This window comes from Trichoplusia ni, chromosome 9, assembly GCF_003590095.1.
Source record: "Trichoplusia ni isolate ovarian cell line Hi5 chromosome 9, tn1, whole genome shotgun sequence".
NCBI classification, from domain to species: domain Eukaryota; kingdom Metazoa; phylum Arthropoda; class Insecta; order Lepidoptera; family Noctuidae; genus Trichoplusia; species Trichoplusia ni.
Genome location: NC_039486.1, coordinates 10196729 through 10218393, shown reverse-complemented (window position 1 = coordinate 10218393; position 21665 = coordinate 10196729). Strand labels below are relative to the sequence as shown.

Sequence of the window (21665 nt, the reverse complement as noted above, 5' to 3'; positions counted from 1 at the left end):
CCCGTGTTTGACACAGTGCATAATTTGTTCGAGCTTTTGTTTTACAAGCGAGATTTATATATTTGAGTTGTTATTTACTTACGAATCAAAAAGCGAATCTTTCTTTCTATTCTGATCATGGAATATTTAATACAAACGTTGGTTTCTGACTAACAGAAATCAGGGAGGGAGTCGCGCTTAGAAAACTTATTAAACCAATATGCAATTAAATCCTTTGGTCTTTACCAAAGGATTTAATTGCATATTGGTTTAATTGTAAGTTTAATTTGATATTCATAAATTCGGAATAGAGTAAAATGTAATCGTTTTCTTTGACACTTGAAATAGCTACGCTCTGTTTGTTAAAACTGGAACTTTAAAAAATATTGTATACTTTTTTATATGGCAAATAAATGCTTCAGGAATAATTTTGGGGAGATCGAATCCTTTGTACATCGCTCAGTAAAGGTTAATAAAAAACATATTACTACTGAATTCATAATATTATTTAAATGTCCTACGCCTGTAAGCCTGTTTTCGAAAAAGGGGTGATGAATAAAAAATACTGTTCGTACTTCAAATAATTTATTTAAATGCTAAATTAGTTTGGAGAAGGTTAAACATTTTATTACAAAAATAATTCACACAATAATAATGTCTTTTAGTGGAAGGAATGAATAAATAAATGTTTAACAAAAATATATAAATTTGTCGATTATTCAATTAAAAATATTTAGAGTGACGATATATTATCATTTGTTAAGTTATTAATAGTTTTATATAAAAAGGGAAATTAAGGCTGAATAATGTCATACCGTGTATAAAAGGAAAAATAAACAGTGAAACGAGTTTAAATTATATAGAAAACCAGTAAACAAATTGAAAATGCTTTGATCAATCAAATAAATATGACTCAATATTCTTGTTAGTTGATTTAATTTATTGTTTTGCTCCCAAATTAGTTATTACATGAAATAATTTAATTTTCCTGCTCCTAATAGCGTTATGTTCTAGGACAGATTTAATATCATTCTTGGAAGTCCGTTCATTCCATTTCACCCAATATCAGCCAATACGTCTCCAAATGCTAAACTATGAGTATCATGAGATCTTCCCGATGATCTGTTCCCAAGTCTTGATCTTCTTCAGCGCGTCTCTAGCTGCGGACGCCATTAGACCTTCGGAAGACTGCGGGGGCTCAAAGCCTAAGATCAGAGCTGACTCTGTTAGGTAGCCCACGATCTGCAAGAAAAAAACATTAGGTAAGTTGCAGTCTAGACTCAAGTTTAGGAAAATACTACTTCGTATAAAAAGAACGAGTTCCTCATACATTAAACAATTTACCAGGCGATATCGAGATGAAAAGGATAAAAATAAGTTTAAGGAAAAACTAAAATATATGGATCTCCCTTGTTTTACCGAAAATAAATTGCCAAATGATCACTTCCCAAACAAATTTTCGCATAATTTCATTCATTCGATCTAAGTCACAAACCGTGTCAGTACTCAGACTTGTATCAGAAATGGTAAGAAGTTGCAGTCGGTTACCTCTTTAAGCCTTGTCCTCAAGTTGTCCTTGGTGATGGCTTTCTTCTCGAAGTCCCTCGTGGTCAGGATCATGAGCGGCGCGTGCAGTTCATATAGGGTTACACCTGGAACATAATGACTTTTATGAATACTGTTCTTGTTGTAAACAGAAGGCGTGCTATGCTGTAGAGTTTGTTACGCTTGGAAGCAGTGAAGGGTGGGCGATATGGTGGGCTGTCTATGTAAAATAATATTTTCCGTTCAAAAAGTGCTTCTTTATAGGCTTTTTGAATAATTGGATTTTGATTTGATTCCTGTAGACTTTTTTTTGTTTAGGTCTTTAGGTCTTCGTTAATTGTCCTAGTGCATAGTGAATTTATAAGTTTGACGAATTTTATTTGCCTAAAAAAAAACAATTTATTTAGGCTTCAAACTGTGGATTTTCGTCAGGCACAAAGACTTATAGATTCAAGTATAATTTAAAAGATCTAACACTATAGATACAAATCGACTTCAAAACAAAGAATCACAAACGAGACTTTTCTGATTCCTCACCTCTCAACCTAGAATATCCCGGCTCGATAACATCAAAGACCTTCATGAGGTCCCTGCAGATCTCAATCTTCCTGTTGAGCTCGGAGTCGGGCATTTCGTGTATCATGTAGTCGGCCACCTTCCCGTACAGCTGGCTGAGCGAGTGCTTGGCGGACAGGCACAGGTAGTGCGAGCTGTGGACCACGTTGCGGTACTTGTGGAGGAAGTTCTCGTAGCCCGGCACGTCGTTTGCGTCTATCTGCTCGAATTCGTCTGTGAGTCTGGAAATTAGGAAATTGCTTTATATTTTTGAGTAAGTGACAATGTGGTTATGAGATTGCGTCTATTAGATTTCGGGAAAATGTTATTCAGACAGATTCGAATTTCAAAATCATTTTTTTATATCGTACACTAACTAAGTAGCACTTTTGGAATTTCATTTAATTTAGGTATTATTAATTTAATGTATAAAATTCTCGTTTTATGGTTAACGTAATTGAACTTCTCCAAAACGGCCTCACCGATTTTCATGAACTTTTGTGTACATAATGGGCCACATTGGGGCTTCTATTTTTTATGCCCAACTCTTTTATTGTTATTGGTATTTAATGATTTTTATGCACCATGATAAAATAACGTTTTCGTTTCGAACTAGTTTTCAGATAGATACGAATGCTCCTCAACAGACTGATCCTCGCAATTGTCATACAGACACCTAATAGAATAATCTGATTGTGTAAGTATCTAGGGCCAGCCCCACCTCTTGAGCAGCAGCTGCACGGCGGCGGCGGCCATGCTGTAGGCGCAGCCGCCGCAGCGCCAGAGGGCGGCGGGCTGCAGCGGCGCGGCGGGCAGCACGCGGCCGGCGCAGCGCGGGCAGCGGAAGGCGCTGCAGTACGTGCCCAGCTCCGTGGGGTCCGCGCAGCGCCGGCAGCGGCACTCGAAGAACTTGCTGTGCTTTATGTGCTCGCGGCGCTTTAGGGTGCCCTGAAAGATAACAAAAAAGGTTTCATTTCTCATAAAACTGAAAACTGTTAAAAAGCTCGCCTTTAGATATTGAGCGGAATCACATGCCTTAGGAAGATCGAAGAATGTCAAACAAAAGACAACTTCAATATAGGTATGAACTTCTCATTGGCTAAAATGTCTACTCTACCGCTTCCGTCATATTTGCAATCTACAAGTCCACAGTATTTCATTATGCGCAAGATATATCGAGATAGATACTTTTTTTTAACTACTCCATAACTTCAGAACTGCAGACGCTTCAGAAGGTTTTGTATCGCAGGGGACACAAATATTCAAGCCAATTACAACACACTTAGACTCAGAATAACTATCTCTAGATCACACAAATTCTTGTTCTACGAGGGGATTAAACCCTTGACCTGTCATAGTGAATTTAGGGGGACCTTTAGCACGCGACCAATTGTGTAGTGAAACATAGGTAAGGTGCTTCACCTGCAGCGTGTAGGCGTAGCAGAGCGAGATGAGGTCCCCCTGCTGGTGCGGCACGGCGGCGCGCACGGTGAGCGGGCGCGAGGCGGCGCGCTCCGCGTCCGTGTGCGTGGTGCTGGGCGTGCAGTCGTGCGCCAGCAGGTACGCGCCGCCGTACAGCGCGCGCGCGCTCGCGCCGCTGCCGCCCACCTCGAACGCGTTCACCTGCAAACCACACAAGTGCTTGTTGATACTAAATGATGCAAATTGAACTATGAATTGGCCTGACGAAAATTATAATGAAACTTGGAAATTTTGTGTTTTTATGCATGACATTTTGAATAGACGGTATTAGGGTAGTTGATGTAACGTATAAAAGGTACCCTAAACGCTTGAAGTACTTGCAAATCTTTTGAAGTTGAATTCCTTACACAATGGCTTTTAGATTAATATGAATGTCGCTGTCCTCACCTCTAAGATACCACATACAGTATGGATCTCCTCGTCATCGAAATCCAGCCCCCACTTCTTGATCCTCTGCACGACGTTCTTCTCGTTGGTCGGCCAGATGTCTCCCCGCGCGCGTCGCATCTCATTGTGAGACTCCATCGCTGACAGCGCTGTCCACTTCTTTGGATCTGCTTTTTTCAGCAGAAGACATCTGAAATTATTAGTTAAGGGAAAGTTGTATTATTTTCATTATTTAGAACTTCAAATCGTTTTCTGGTACAAAAAAGGCCAAACATGGGGTGGAGATGAAAAAAAGGGTAAGGAAAATGGATCTTGAAAGATAAATTATTTTTAATCCGGATAAAATATGGTGACTTTAAAGGAATAATTACCTCAAAGGCATTAGAGCTTGATAGGAATCCTTCAGATCTTCAAGTTTGGTGTAGTCTGGAGGTATTCCCTTTAAGGTTTCACACTCGTATGTAGAGTGACCCGTGTACTTCCCCGAACCATAACACGAACTGCTGCACATGGGCCATTTACATCCTTGGCATCTGAGGAGAGAGCGGATTGTAGTGATTAATTATTGAATTATTAATAATAAAAATACAGTTAAATGATATAAGAATCAGACAAAGCCTGTCGGATTCTTAAATCATTTAACTGTATTTTTGATGTTTAGAATATGGATGTCTAATCTACTTCTTAGCATCCACGCCATTGAGAATCAATATTGTAGCTGATGCTGTATTGGACCTTGCATGCGTGGGGTATAACACGTTAGACAATTCGTTAAAAAGGGCACGGTTTGACAATTTTTTTGATGTGTTAATCAGTTATTTGTTTTAAACTTAAATCGTTTCGAACGAATAGCCTGAATACCTGAATAAAGTAACGTACTTAGCCAGGTTTGCTTCATCGAGTTCCCGGTAGCATCCCAAACAGATGAGTCCACAGCCACTGCAGGGGCCGACGGCAATGGCTGGCTCTTCCACTATCACTTCACCCGGGCGGATGTCACGGGTCGCCACCAAATATCTGAAATTATAAAGAAAACGTATTGCTTAGTCCCAAAAACAGAGTCCTAATCAAAACTTGACAATTGAGACTACGTTTGGAATTCATCCCGAAAGTAAGAATTGGTTGCCGTTTGTAAATATAGCCGCTTTTCTCGGATACAAACAGGCAAGAGTATCTACAGAATCTATCACTCATTGCAAAGTGCACCAATAAAATCCATTCGGTTGAGAAATCCAAATAGAGATGCTTATAGAGATGGGCTTCAAGCCAAGATGTCTACAAGCTCCATAGTATATTCCGCACCTCTTACAGTTTGCGCGGGAACATACAAATATCATCAGCCTTCACCTAGTTTTAAAATCACACATTCTTATCTCCCAGCGATGATATTTGTCTATTTTTCAAGTCTTTGCTACAAACCCGTGATTGAAATCACTTACACTATTGTTATAAATTTGTTTGTTGTTCAAGAAATTTCTGTATAGTTATTAGTGAAAATTACCTGCCCATTATAGATGAATGTCTTATTTCATAACAAAGGTTCTTCTTCTCCTCCGCCGGCTCCGGGGTCTGCTCATCTTTCTCATCCTGTACATCTTCTATAATATTCTCCTTGTTCTTCCCATCTCCTCGCGCACGTTTCTTTGTCTGTGGAACACAAATCCGAATCACAACTGCTGAAGTGATACAAACATTATACAATCTTGATGTAAAGAGTTAGAAGTATGTTCTCACACAGAATATACATCGTAACATTCGTCAGGTCAATAAACAAGTTGGGAGACGGTTTTGAGACAATTTTTTATGAATGCCGGCGTTCGGGTTTCCACAGGAGATATACAGATGACGTTGGAATTATGAATGAATGCTGCTGAATACTGGTAGGCGTTGTCTAGGTGTATTTTTATTCGCCACTTGAGTCGGCCGTGCCAATGGCTCGATGTTAAAATCTGTTTCATAACCCTGTCAATGATTTATTTGACCGTGAATTCGTTGGGTTGGCGGTCACTGCCTGCTGGGTGGTGAATTGGGTTCCTAATTTACTTATCTCCTATGACGCGCAAAATACTAGGTAACTATTTAATTAGAATACTTAAATATTTTCAGTAACTCGATAAACTCCAAGAGAAGCGAAAGCTCAGTACATCAGATTTTGGTTCCACTATAATATCGTTAGTAGTAACTACTCGTAATTTTTCGTCTGCCGTCTTCTACTAAATCAATGAGCAGATCATAATAAAATGAAGCTATTATTATACAGATTAATAGTGTCAATGCGAATTGTAACGACAACCGATGAAGCATTAACGATTTGAATTAACTGACCAACTAAATATATTACAGAAATTTTAAAGAAAATAAAGATAAATTAATAAAATTGTGAGTATTAATTATAATATATCTGTCTGTAGTTCATACGGCTCAGCCCTGAAAACCTTGTTTAATACTTTCACACGTTTCGTTCGTCGGAATGTAGAGACATGACAGGACGACTTTACATAAAGCTTCGGAAACAAGATAACATTCATCGTTGAGCGAAATCCACAAAAACTATAAACGTAATTTATGATATTGTTAAACTCAATATAAGAATAATATATGTCGTCACAGCAGACCGGGCGAATGACAGACCACTAAGAACCATTAGCCAACGGAAACATTCCTCACTAGATCATAAAATTATGTCTTAAATGTAGTTTGAAAGAAACCTTAAATATTTTCAAATAATCACCCATGAAATTGTTCTTGTGATCTATGGTAGGTCAAATTACTTTCAAAATGTAAATGTTAATTGTACTGTTGGTGTGCTAAATAAATAAATGTAGGTATGCTGAGTCCAGAAAAAATGTTTTAAAAACGAAAAACAAAATTTAAATTAGAAATCCTAACTTTGGATTTCATTGAGCTTCCTTATCTTCAAATTGAATTACTCTTTCTTCAATGAAATTGAATATGATAAATAATAAATACTAATTAATAGCATACAAAAGATACAGCTATTAATTAAAATAAATATCTAAGATGTAAGAAAATATATTAATTTGTTGATATAATTCAAAGTTCTCCACTCTTTCTAATGTGTGGAGGACACACATAACAATTTCCCTTCGCGCCTTGAATTTTCAGCAAATATTAGTGATTGTGTTAAACACAACTAAAGCCAACAAATTTTCTCAATTTTCCATCTGTTTCTATTTCTGTCGTAGTGACAATGTATTAACGAACATGTTATTTTCTTGGAAATGTATACGTTCAGAAAACACAGAATTTTATATCAATAAATATAAAATGAAAGAATCGTGCTAACGTGTTCCGAGACTGTTTATTTTATAGTTATTAAAGCTGATAGATAGGATAGGATAGTTTAATAGATGTGTGGGTTGTTGGGAACCCTTCAGTTGTTTTAGCAACATCAATCAAAGTTCAAGGTATCTGAGGGAGTAATGGAAGTCAAGTGGTTAGGTGCGGCAGTTGGCGGGATGAGGCGAGGAGGCTGTTGGTACAAGTATGCACGCATATAGATTACATGGACGACCGTGCACCGCATTGAAAATGATCATGAAAAGTACCGACTAGTAATCTAATTCAAGGTCTTTTAAAGAGAGTTTTGTCAGATTTAATAACAGAGTTCTGGTCCTGTGCACTGGTACGGACAGTTGTGTTAGTATGGCAACATCCGTAACAAGTAACGCTTCCATATAAAAATTGAAAAAAAAACCTCGTGGTATTTGAATTCTTTAAACAAAAAGCATTTTTACGAGCTTTTAAAATTATAAACGCCTCATTTTTTGTTACAAACTAAATAAGATAAATCTAACCTTTCTCCAAAACCAATATTTACGTAAAAAATAAAACGAAGAAAACGTTAATCTCGATATTGGTTGTATTATTGTTGGCAAAGTTGAACGGGTTGTGAAATAACTGGGCCTAGCCGGCTATTGTTCCGATCTCATCTTGGATGCAGTTCAAATCGTAACTACATTGTTTAATACTAGTAATTCCACTTTGCGAATACGTATGTATACGTGTGTGTGAGGAGAAAAAAATAATGTAATAAAAGTATGTCTTCGAGTAAGACCTATAATGAGGAAGCCATTTCTTTGTAACCTGAAACTTATGGTTTGATCTTGTTCAAAAACCTTTGTTTTACTAGTTTGCTGATTATTATCAAGCGCTTACTAATAAATGTTGCAAAGTCTGTCCAGTGTCCGGAAATTATACATCTCATATAAAGTGGAAATACGTCTCATATATCAGAAAGTTCGAGACCTTCCATTGGCATTTGTTTATTTCTGAATGTGCAAACCTTATTTTGTTCATACGGAACGACTCATAACGTTGACAAAAACATAAAACAAAACTTTACGTATCTGTGTGCCAAAAAACGGCAAATAATATAATTTTAATTGCCAAACGATGGCTCACTGCCAGTGACACAATCATTCTAATTACAACACTTGTTTATTGTGCACATTCTTTTATCGTATTTTCTTACACGACTTGAATAAAGACAAAGTATTTTTTCGTGAAGCATAGTCCCAGGGTCAAAGATAAACCACTAAATATCCCGTGGATTATATTAGATCTGACCTTTTTATATCTAGCGCTGAAAGCCAAAGATCTAAAGAGTTTTATTGATAATCTATACACTGTTCGGGAGTTTATGATGTGATTACTGTGCTAGGTACACTTGATACGACAAGGTGTTCGAGCTTTTCGATGTTCGTTTCTTATTTTCCCAGATAACTTTAAATTGATTAAAGTATTTTTATAATGATTCAGAATATAATGCAATAAATGAAAAATCATTTGAGTGACTTGTTTTCATGGCCCTCCGAGTGAAAAAGAGCGTTCTGGTAGTGGCCTCGTGATTTTGTAAATCTTCTGCGTCGGTCTACGATTTAAAATGAAAATAGTAAGTTTATCTAAATGGCCTCCTAATATTCCCACAACGTATTCGACGTGCAAAAATTTCACGCTCTCGAATAACTGCAAATACTTTTGTTTGAAACTGTACGATGAGGCTGATCGGTTGTTTATTATAAAAATTATGAAGATTAGATCACGTCAGAGCAACGAGTATGGATGCAGCTCACGAGTACCGGTGCTGAAATATCGATAGGAATACTCCTGTGTGGGCTGGGTTCCTAGCTATGTTCTGCCATTTTATGATCCTAGGAGTTGGATCAAGTAAATAATGTGGCTGTAATAGTTTGGCAGAGTTTTTTTGTTTGGACAATGTGCAAACTTTTAATATTATCATCACTTGTTTTGTAGTCTTGGGAATTTTCGTCATAAATCAAAATTATTTCATCATTAAGTATCATCAGTTTTATTTCACAAAAATTGAGCCGAAACTGCTGAAAGGATCAGCTATGCAATTAGCAAGAAAATATGAACCACTCAAATTACTAAAACACTTAAATAAAAATAAATAAATGCGGACAACATCACATACATTGTTCTGAACCCAAAGTAAGTTGCTAAAGCACTTGTGTTATGGAATTCAGATACAACGAAGGTACCACAAACACCCAGACACGAGACAATGTAGAAATGTGAATTTTTACATTGACCCACGGAGGTCGTCGTCGACTTGATAGTTTAAACTCTCCAAGTCTCCATAGAAGTCTAGATCAGCAGAAACCCTGGCATTGTATATTGTTAAGCCCAGCAGTCGTAGTTTTCCGCACATCGGAGCGCCTGTCATCGGCCGCCGGCGCCTATTGACAGACGCGTCTCGAAGCGAACAACGAGTTAATTATACTTGTCACACTACATGTATGTACACTTCTAACTACCCTGGTTTTGTATAGGATTATGAAGGTACGAATACGAGTTATGACGGTTCAGGCATCTAGTCTTTGGAAAGCAATATCGAGTTCCATTTTAAAATCAATTTATATTAATTTATTGAAGCAGGTACTTTCTTTTAAATTTATAGATTGAGAAGCTTATTTAGATGTGTAACAAGTGTTTATTTCAAACTTAGTTCTGTTAGAAAATATTTGGAGCTCGTCCATCAACAAATTACATCTAGAAAGTAACCTTTCCAGTTGTCGCAAAATCATGAAGAAAGACATGAAGCCAGATTATTCTTAGCAGTAGGACAGAAACTAGCGAGTAATGAACCGTAATTGGATGTCACTCATAATGATGGATGTTTGACATTTAATGAATTAACTGAGCGATAATTATTCATGTATAAAGTGACAAATGACGTCACATTGGAGGGAGGAAGGATTTATTGTATCTGTATCTCCTCGATCTTTGTAACCACATTGTAAAATGAGAAAAGGATAAAGTTCCAAAATGCGGCTAGGTGACAGTAGGTGTGATAGAATGGGAAGATTCAGGTACCAACAATGAGCATCGGCCAACACCTACCCTATATAGTTACTTATCTGCATGACTAAACACATCCAATGGAATAAGACCCCTTATTTCAATATTAACTAACGTGATGGTATCGTGTAGGAACTATTCCATAAATAATCTTTTAGCAATTACCGCTCATGTCGCTGCGTCGTGATGAGATATTAGGTAATTACTGACGTATTCGTAAAAGTCTGACCGTGGCCTGATACGTGACGTCACGGTACTATTTGCGTATTGACGGGACATTAGACATCTAGCGACTAGGCATCGCCTCGAATGTCACAGGATCCCGTTTCAGTACCAAATTAAAACTTTTGTTACGCTCGCTTTCCTTTTTCGGAGAACTTTGACATTTTTAGTCAGCCGTTACGTTTATGAAGCTTCTAAACTATATTTGGAATAAGTCGCTTCATTTAGTTGTTATATGTTTTCGTGTCCGGCTTCAAAAAGTTGTGTTGGTGGAACAAGTCTGAAAACACTGGTGTCAAAGTTACACGCAGGGAACAGCGCAGCATGTCAATTTAGCAGGCGCATAGCAGGGCAGAGAATATCGCTTTGTTTCGAATTATTATTAAATTGTAGAACAATATATTTAAAAGTGCTTTCCACACAAAAAAAGAACCTTAACTCACAGCTGAAAGTCACCTCAGAAACGTTTGTCAATTGTTTAAGATTAGAAACATTAAGCGCGTATTGCAGCTTACTACATACCCTCGCACCGTCAAGGCTATCATTTTAATCGAGTTCTATTTCCACTTAGACATCGGCGTATTGTTTGTTGGGCGCGGACAGCAGACCGACGCGAGTCGTGTAGGACACACGAGCGGGACGGGTGCCAACTGTCGAGCGCTGACCGATGCCGCGTAAATTATTACAGTGTACACGATGCATTATGTTTTAATGGACTAGTTAATATTGATTGTGGCTTAGATTCAATTTTAAATTGATATTCGTCTTGTACATGTATTTATTATTCCGGGTAAATCAGAATTTTAATCATTATTGGACACATATTGATTGCTATTACGATCGATGATGATTTTATGATTTCATATTAAAGCGCTAGTCCTAAATGTAAAATGTCGACTCTACAATTCTTCTTTACACAACTCTCGCAATACCTTGGGTATTCTATTCTTTCGTCGCGCGGGGTTGCTCAAACATTCAAGTCACATTCACGACAACATCCACTCTCAAAACAAGTGTTTGTGGATCACACTTGTCCTATGCGTGGATCGAACCCGCGCCACGTCGGCTCGGGTTCCGACTATCCGTAGAGTCAACAACAACAAAGAGAATCAATGTGCAAGTACAGTTAACATAAAATAGTTTGCCCGGAGATGATGTCACGGAAATACGTACGAACTGCCAGAGCTTTACATTACACAAGACATAAACGCCTTAATTAACCAGAACAGATTACTTAACAGAAACAGATAATAAAATAATCGTCTGCTGAAAATTTATAGCGCGTAAACAATAAACTCCGAAAGATAACAATGAAACATGCACCTATATAGCTACAATCACAAAACAATACTTATTTTACGATTGTATATGTATATTAGCAAGCTTGAATGGGAAGAAGTCGGCAGAGCGCAACACCTACCGACCCAATGTTTGTTTTCTTTTCACCGGGAAGCAACAACTTCGAACTACGTAGATTTATTTTATCAGATTTTATTTCTAAATCATTGCAGTATTTATAAAACCGTGGAATCGATCGTTAAATATAAAAATCAACTCGGAAGACTGAATGTAAATACGATTTTTGTTTGTTTTTAAACTTTAAAAAAGGATCCCCGTTGGTTACTATTTCAGTTTGACTTACCATTTAGTAATATATTTGGGAAAAGTTCTATTGTAATTAAACATGTGGGAAGTAAGAGATTCGTTGATGCACTCTTCATAAAACCTCTAAATAACATTGCATTCAAATTACAAAAATAGACCATCCAGCTATATTAAAATCAAGGGCCATGCGATAGGATTTAATGTTGCCAAAATGAGTTTATATTTAGTCATGCTAATCAACTGGACTGAAGTGAATGGGACATTTGAAGGAGGGAACGTGAACTGTCCGTATTGCTTCCCTATATCGAATCCGAATAAACCTATGAATTATATGTGAAATCTGAACATGCTCAAATTTCTCAAAACAAAGAAGATAGCATAGATTTTGCAGGTATGGTCAACAAAAATAGGATTTTGAGGACGTTTAAACTTCTTATCGTGTGGTTAATGTACAACCTTATGTTAGAGTTTATCCCTGAACAAACAGGAGAGAATAAATTATGAATTGGGCTTCTAGAAGACATATCCCACGTGAAAGAAGATAAAGTTATATAAGAGAATCAGGTTTTATTGACCTATTTTCGGTCTATTTAAGATATGGTACATATTATGATATTTTTCCTCCACAGAATCTGTTTAATAAATAAATCCTTAATAGAAGTGACGATAGATTTATTTACATTCATATGAGTATAGAGTTATATTTCACTCGTTAAACCACATCTGTTCATTAATATGTTTCGAAGCTCGCTTTCTGAGTTCTTTATTATGCGACAATGATACCGCTAAATAGCACACGCGCATAAGAATAAATATATTTTTGTATTCGCTCGTTATCCGTGTAAAAATGACACTGTTGACTGAATTATTTTTTTGTGGACCAGAGTGTAACCTGACTGTTTTTCATACAACTAAACTACTTGCAGAACATCCTGTAGTCGAAAAGTGTTACAAAAATCATAAACCTACTTAGTTTTAAAAGACAGTCTTAAAGTGAAGAGTCCTACTTTCATTCAGTCCAACATTATCTATAGCCACTTAACAGATCTCAACGAGCATTATTTTCATCTCGATTAATTGACGGCACGATTCCCTGCATTCTGGTTCAGACAGATCGACAGACAGACAGCCAAATCGGAGGTGACAGATTACACGGGACAGATTGACGTGATGAATATATTACGGATGAAGTCTGACATGATGCAATCAATGAACATTTTCTTTGGAATAAAACATATTTTCTGAAGAAGTTATATGGTAGGCCGGTTCATTTTAAACGTACCAAAATGCAAATACACTTCTGCAAGTATAGACATTTGTATTGTACCTCAAATACAGGTAAAATATTCTATCCTGTACCTTAAGTTTGATAAGAAAGCGTAAAAGGCGACTCAAGGCGTCAACTTTCGACATTATAGCAGGGACAATTGACATTCCCACTGGCATTGTTTCATAGCAATCAGATTCCAAATTATACTATTTTCTATCAATAACCAATCAATCGACAAGACAACTTTGCTCATCATTACGATATACGTTCAGCCTGAGGGGTCAAGCTGAACGTGTTCTCATGGTTTGGAGGAGAACTCTATTTTTTTATCGTTTCCCATATAGAACGCGAGGGCAGTAGAGGAGTCTCATAATATCAGCACGTTATCAATCAGCTGCCAGCGCCGCGAGCTGTGGGCGAGGGTGCCAAGATGCCGGCAGTGGTTCCCATGCCATTCCCGCCGGGCGGCGGCGAGCCTCGGGTATTGCGAGAAACTCGTGTGTGGTATGAAGTGTATGGACGATACATTTAAACGTAGTAAATGTTTATTTGATTATCCATATTTAAATATTCAGAATTTAGTTTTGATTTTTCAACATTTAAGAAAACATTTTGTCATAGTTATTGCTCTTCTCCAAAATTATTGCTAGTTATTACGTAGCTACTGGATCTAATTAAAAAAGTGCCGCTCCTACCCTAGATTCTTCCTTTGTTTTTATCCATTAATTAATAGATACCAGAAGTACCGCAACGTTAGTATATGACGAACCCTGATTACTTGCATACATACATAAATTGAACTAATTGGGCCACGAAACCAAACTCACCTTCTTCTTATGTCCCTTCTTATGCATGTCGCGTCTCCTGTAACAAACAAATGGTTCTAGTTAAATGTTTTGATTCCACAAATCAGTTATATTATAATGGGTCACAGCTGTTGGACTCGGAGCGTCTCGGAAATATTCCGTGTCGCAAGCTTTAACAATAATGTTTCACACTGATACAAACCGAATATATCTGGGATCGGAATGTTCAGGAAACTGGAATCCAGTTATAAAGTCCAAACATTCCTCTGCAGTTAGGTTTACAGGATACTGTAGGGTTTATTACTTAACCTCTTAATTTAAGATAGTAAGAGAATTGAAGGAAATTCACGAAGTTTTTCACGGTGGCCCATTTAGTTAACTAGTCATTCAGGGAAATTAAATAATATCCTTAGTAACCTATTCATACAGAGGGTTTCAGTATTTTAATAAAAGCCTAACTTTTATGTGACCATTACCTTATGGTCTACCTTACATTTATACAAGTTATCTATTAAAATGTCCCTTTATTGTAAACTAAGCCGATTATACAATAGCCCCGTGCTCAAATAGTTTCCGCAATTTAAACCAAATGTACTTCACATAACTCTTCGGCTGGAGGACAATCCTCGTCTTCTCTTTGTTCGTATGCTGAACATCTTGACATATCGCCTCGGTAATGTAAATGTCCGCCGATCTTTGGCCCGACACATATCGAGCCGGCAACAATGTGTGCTATAACGCCGTGATGCTCGCTCTTGGCAGGCAGACCGATCGCTATACATGTAAACATTGCTCAGGTGGCTGCAGCTGCACATGCCTCTAATTAAAATCTTTTCACGATTTATCATTCTAGATGGAGCAAGTTTTTATTATCTCAATGTTTATTGATGCCTACAACAAGATTTAAACCTTTTGGGTTTTGGTTTGGGTTATGTGTTATGTAGCGCAAAGTAGAGCAAGGAGTAATTAAGAACAGAGTAGAGCTGAATACAGGTCTCTTCATTACAAAAATATTTTGCTTTCATTTACTATCGTGAAAAAATATCATGGCCTATTAGACAATTAAATAAAATATTAACTGTCATAATGAGCACAAAATGCCAACATAAAATATTTTTTATGAAAAGATGTGAGAAATACTACATCAGTTCTTTGAATATTAATTTTAAATAACCTAATTAAGAATGACTTCATTAATGTAACACGCGTGCCCCTGGACAGTCTGCTCCCACGCAACTAAATTTGAATGAATTTCAAATTCGAACATCCGAAAATTCAGCCAACATTAAAATATTTACTCATGCGAACGAAATCAAACTGGTCGCGGCGAATACAAAATCGTTTAAAATTAACTGTTCACGCTTTTGTTGAAACACATTCGAGGACTTCTCCAGCCACAATTAAATTTAATATGACGCCCATTTTGAAGCTAAAATCAGGCCGTTACGAAACGCCAGCTGTGAGTAATTAAATATGAACATGAGTGGGAAATCAAAAGGAATATGATTGTTTTTTCTTTTTGTTTAAGAGCTTTTAGCTATTAGCTGAGATTTTCTTTTTTATTTGTTTACTTGATGCTTTAGACATTAACTACATAGTTCAGATCAGAGTGAAAACTTCAAACATTGACATGTTTAGATTCAGAACATAAGGTTTGCTAAAGAGGCCCTTGAACCTTCCTTAAAAATGTATCCACTTAAAGTAAGACAGTTGTCAGTCACGAGGAAGCACACTCTTCCAAATATTTTTTTAAAAATAAATCTTAATGCACCAATAAACGAAAAAATAACTATCTTGGTCGCATCACAATATTCACAATGTGCCAAATGCTCAACGTCCAAACTCTAAAAGCTTTACATTATTATGTATGCAGACGTGTCGCGCGACGGCTACTCCTTTTATCTAGAACAGTTTACATCAATAGTTTCACTCCTCGCCCATAAAGTCGGCAACAAAGAGGCTGAATGGCGTGGATCATTGCTCTGTTTAGAATTTTGACTTTTGGTGCGCTGTAAATTATTTTGTTAGAGGTTTCCTGTTTGAAACGTCTTGTTAATTCTTTGTATCTCTTAGAACACACGCAGTTTTCGGTAATAGGTTAGTTTAGGTGGCGGTGACGTCAACAGGGTTAAGAGATTTACTCGCCGTATGGAGATTGAGAATAGATGAAGATGGAACAGATTTAAACGTATTCTAGTCGAAACTGATTTGTTGTTAAAAGGTAAACTGCTTCCTTAGCTTGTGTTTTTGATCTCATTGGGGCTATAGCCGAGCTCCGACTTTACAACTCAAATAAGAAGAAATAAATTATTACTAAGATGCACCCCGCTGTTTGTAATCAATTCCAATAGATGTTCAAGTATTAAAATATTCACATGAAGTAGGTATCAATTTAAAGCAGATGGTACTCATAATTCTATCATCGCTTCCCGTGTTCCTATTTTAAGGAACTCTCATACCCTTCTCTATAGAAACAAATTCGGTGCCTGTATAATAAAACTACTTAAAAGAATTAAGGTTATATGTTCAGGTAATATTTTGGCAAAAGAACTTCTTCAAAAATTATTAATCCGACAAATAAAGTTTACTGAAAAAAAAAAAACCGAAGTAATTTTGGACTATCAAAACGTTCGATGAACATTTTAAAATACTGCGATCACCGTGAATTCGGCTCAGTTTAGTTCAGTGTATGACGGAGCTACGTAAGAAATCCAATCGCCAGTATTATCATAACCTTAGGCGTAATGTAAATCAAATTTGGCGTTGAATGTTTGCCAATACGTTTAAATAAACTGGCCATTCTGTAATATTGTACGACAGGGCATTTGGCCGCGATCAACAATCCCTACGTCCACGTTGATCGGTGTTTTCCCTTTCGAATGTAGGAACGCAGATTGCGGAATCGTTCTGATGTGTCAAACAAACAGAATTAATCACAGCATTAACGTATGGAGTGCAGTTACCGTTAGAAATGTGTTTCTAGGTGAGCTTTGTACATGTGTATGCGGCGCGAGCTGTTGATAGTTGGAGGCAAATGGACGGCCTGGTGGGTTCTGGACCTAATTGATGTTTTGTCCGTTCCAATGAAGCGTGAAGAATTTTTTTGAAGACTCATCAGATATTTGATATTTACCAAAGAGGCAATTTCAGTTCTATAACAAAACTTACGTTTATTAAATATATATATATCTATGTATAAATGCGATCCCTTGATTTCTGCCTTACTCATAAATTACAAAGTCGCTTTAAAGACACCTAGCGGACATTTTTATTAATATTTATGTTAGTAATAATTTACTCCGATGGATCTCTGTGGAGATAAATGATTAATTTATGCCTTCCTTCGTAAACCGCAGATCAAATGTTTTCGGTTATTAAAGTATCTGTGGCCTGAAATGACGGTAGCGAAAGGGATAGTATTCAACTTATTTTAGACTATTTTAGAGAGATGCCGTAAATAAAGAAGTATCTGTCATGTAATGTATGGCGCTTAAAGAAATTATAATTTGTCTGTTTGCTGTCCAAATTTCGATATTTTTCGGTACATTTAGGAGTTGTTTAATTTAAGCTTGGACATTGATTGTATACTTTTATGTACTTACTAAAAGTTACAACATGTTAAGTAAATTATTTTGTATCTTTGCACATGTTATATTGAATACGATCTTCTAGTCTTCTGATGTTCACTAGAAAGATGTCAGTGTTTCGTGTAGATGACGGCAAATTATGATGGAACGTTGTTGGTGCGCAGGCAAGGCTCATCTGTCACGCGGCGACGTCAACGTCGGCATCGTCGAGATGAAGCCAACAGATATAACATGTTTTGAGCAGAGTATTTACGATGCCGGGTATTTTATAAGATCTTGGATCAAAGGAAACGAGATTCTATCGGGGTTTGCTGTCATGGGTGGGGTGCAGGCCGTTTGCAGAAGGACAAATGACCAGCTTTATTATCCTGGCTAACAGCTAACTCTGTTAAAAATAGGACTTAAAAAGACACTGTGCTCAGCCAGCAAAAACTATCACCTCACAAGTTTGTTAAATCCAATATCAAAATATTTCTGTTTTTTCACAATCTAACAGATCAGCCTCGTTCTCCGTAGAATATCTTGCGGATAATAAATCATATTGCACCGCACTTGGCTCTAGCATCAATAGATGCGCCAGCGCAGCTAAGGCCGACAGCATCGTATACTGGCCGCAGATAAATTGTTAGATTTTAGATAAAAAATTATCAATATACAACTGCGACTCTACTTCATTGGGTTTGATCTGACAAACTGTAATCGTAAAGAGGTTCATGAAGTTATGGAGATAAAAGGTGGTTTGTGTTAATGATTAAAAACCGATGTATATCACACATAAATCCCATTAAATCTAACTCTGTTTATTTAAAAAAAATAGAACTGTTGTCACATGCGAACAAGAAACACGAAAATTAAGAGAGCTTTCAAACTCCCAACTTCCATATTTAAAAAAAAATACTATTTTAAAAATTGCCAAACTCGGAAAACAATAGCGTGCGTAGGCCCACTATTCCATTGAACGAAATCACGTGCAAATTAAAATAACAATTTACGTGTTAAAAACGCGATCTAAGAATTGCAGCAATATTTTAACAGTATATCGAGAGATAATAAACAAACTTCCAATTTTATATACGAACGACCACATTGTTATTGTAATTAATTTTATGCATTACTCGAGGAATGTCGATATTTTTGTAAAGAAGAACATTTTTTTGTTTGACGCGTTTCATCTGATTCTATTCATTAACGTTCGTTTTATTTATTTTCTTTACATAATGTTGCATCAGTATTTGTTTAACGGTAGTGATGGCAGGGTTTGCTGACGTTACTCCGCATGTCTAACGCAAATCCTGTAATCCTCGGATTTGTGTTCCCTTTTACAGATATTGCTAGGGTAATATTTGGTCAATAAATTCACTCTAATATTGGCTATTGGAATCTCGAGCAAGATAGGATTATTTATAGTATACATAAGCATACATAAATGAACTGAATTTCATACACAGCTTCTAATTAACGCTTACGTTGAAAGAATTTTTATTACATTAATTCGCTTATAAAAATTCTTTTCATGAACTTTTCGACTTTGGTTTAAGTAAAAATATTTTATGGTTAATTAGATAATGTTTTTTTTTAATATTTATAGGAAAATAATACCTAACTAAAAGTATCAGTCAAAAAATTATGTAGTAAATTTTCAATTTTAATTTGAAACGGAGGTAAAATGATTCTTAAATTTGTGAAATCTAAGTACAAACCTTACACACAATCCCTTAAAAATCACTGACACAATTAAAAAATCTTTACAAAACTATCATTATTATCTGTCATTCACATATCACAAAACTGGCGCCAAAATACTAGCGGGAAAAAGTTGAGGGTAAGCGCGCGCGACCGTTTACCCTGGCACAACGGACTGTTATGCGGGACTGAGGACTGACACAATAAAATTAAGCATTTACACTGTGAACCAGCCCACGAGACGTTTTCGTAATAACCATAGCGGATAGCAAAGTACGGCCATTTATTGGGAGTTAATTTGGCAACAGTGGCATGCCAAATGATTTTAATGGTGCGCACCGTGCAGTGGTCCGGTCTCCTACAGCTAATGATTACAAAGAATTTCTCAGCTCGTGGAAAATCAAGTGGACATCATTTTCTCAGATGTGCCATGACGATAAAATTGATAGGTTAGGTCACGCCGTTAATTATGATTAGTATTTTATTTCGCTGCCTCTGGAATTATTATTTGGGTAAGTTGGTATAATTTTAGTAATAAATGTCAGTTTTAAGATTTGTTTAACCGTTGTCTACGTTTTGGCAGCTGATCGTAGTTCTATGTTGTGTTTACCTTTGAATATGTATACGTTTGAACATAATCCTCAGCTGCATGCATAATGAAATTAGTTATAACGTCTTGCCAGCACGTAAACCGATCCTAGATTTAGCCGAAGGCTAAGTTCCCAAGAAAAGTTAAAATATGGAAACCAAGGTTAGTATTGATACTACTTACATTATTGTTGTTGTCTGAGAACTGGAATTGTCGGACAAATCGGACCTCGTTAGCTTTTTATACCGCCAACGCTTTCGCCATTCGCCAAAAAACTTACAAGGAAGACGTGCGCTACATTCTTAGGCTTCCTCCGGAAGTCTGGCACCCGCAAATTATCAGTTTAACGGCCACGCATTTTTTATTGCCGATGGGCTTCCTTCCATAATTCTCGTACAATTTTACAACAAAGGTTTAAATAAAGATCTCCTGTGATCTATCCATTTTAGGTCCTTAGTCTACGTTATTGCATCTCAAATTGAATTAGAAGTTGAATAATCTTACAGTTTTACTATTTAGGGTTATAAAGAATTTTGTAAACGTTTTTGATACTATTATTATATCCCGGTGATCTTCCCACGAACTACAGAAGCTTGTTAGTTAAGTAAGCAAATAGTTTGTGATTTTAACAACAGTTTTATGCGGTTTTGTTTACAGGCACGTGAGGCAAAATGTTTACTTCTGAGAAAGTTTCGTCAATCTCACTCCAACTGCCGTTAAATATAGTCAGGTTTACTCATTGTTTGGTAACATTTAAATTTAGTTGAAAAACCTACGCGGCTTCTAATGAGGGATTCATGAATCATGTCATAAGTGGAAATGGAATTTCCGGCGATTATTATAATTGCACATTTTGTTGATGATGAGATTTTACACGAAAAGTATGTTCTCTGACTCGTTGAAGTTTTGACATGAACAAGGATATATTATGGAACTAATCTTCCTTCTCGATCAAATATCTTAGTGGTTTACCAAGAACTTGCATAGTCTTTATGATAATAGATAGCCACAATCTTTAGACATATTTTTAAGTAGTTGTTTCACGCGTGGTTATGCCGATATATTTTATAATTGGATTAATAGTTTTATAATGCATGCATCTTCTTTCTTCTAATATCATATCATCATCCTTAATCATAGCTCGTAAACTTACTAAATGCGCTATTTATTACTGCAAGAATTTTACAAATATCTCCAGTAATTCCTGAGATTACTGCGTTCAAACAAACATACTCTTCAGCTTTATAACAGTATAGCTTTTCGCCCACGTCGAGGTCGGTTATATCGCGTTTTCGAGAGAACTCTTCAAAAATCCGGGATAGAAACTATCCTATGTTCTTTCTCAAGGTCAACTGTATCTTGACCTGTATCTTGAGGTCTCTGTACCAAATTTCATTAAAATCAGTTCAGTGGGTTAGACGTGAAAGCGTAACAGACAGACAGAGTTACTTTCGCATTTATAATATTAGTAGGGATAGATAAGCTAGGTAAGTAGTAATAGTAACCATGTATTAACGGTCACGTCAAGCAGTAAAATAAAGTAAAACACAGTCAATGCTTCCTATAATATTAAATTTTAGTACCCGATCAATTATCATTACACTTGAGCA

General features: G+C 36.5%; 1 protein-coding gene across 2 annotated transcripts; it reads right to left on the bottom strand.

The window, feature by feature from the left end:
* Positions 1-901: 901 nt before the first annotated feature.
* Positions 902-20968, bottom strand: LOC113497346 (SET domain-containing protein SmydA-8). Of its 2 annotated transcripts, none has more exons than XM_026876870.1 (11): positions 20239-20968; positions 14218-14254; positions 5450-5595; positions 4828-4965; positions 4320-4481; positions 3949-4138; positions 3502-3702; positions 2801-3027; positions 2062-2321; positions 1528-1631; positions 902-1221 (listed from the first exon to the last, which is right to left on the bottom strand). In XM_026876870.1, coding segments are annotated over exons 1-11 (1608 nt in total). In that variant the 5' UTR covers positions 20241-20968; the 3' UTR covers positions 902-1080. The 2 variants fall into 2 exon arrangements, with proteins under 2 accessions (XP_026732671.1, XP_026732672.1); XM_026876871.1 differs by lacking the exon at positions 20239-20968 and adding an exon at positions 19484-20201.
* Between the last annotated feature and the right edge of the window lie 697 nt (positions 20969-21665).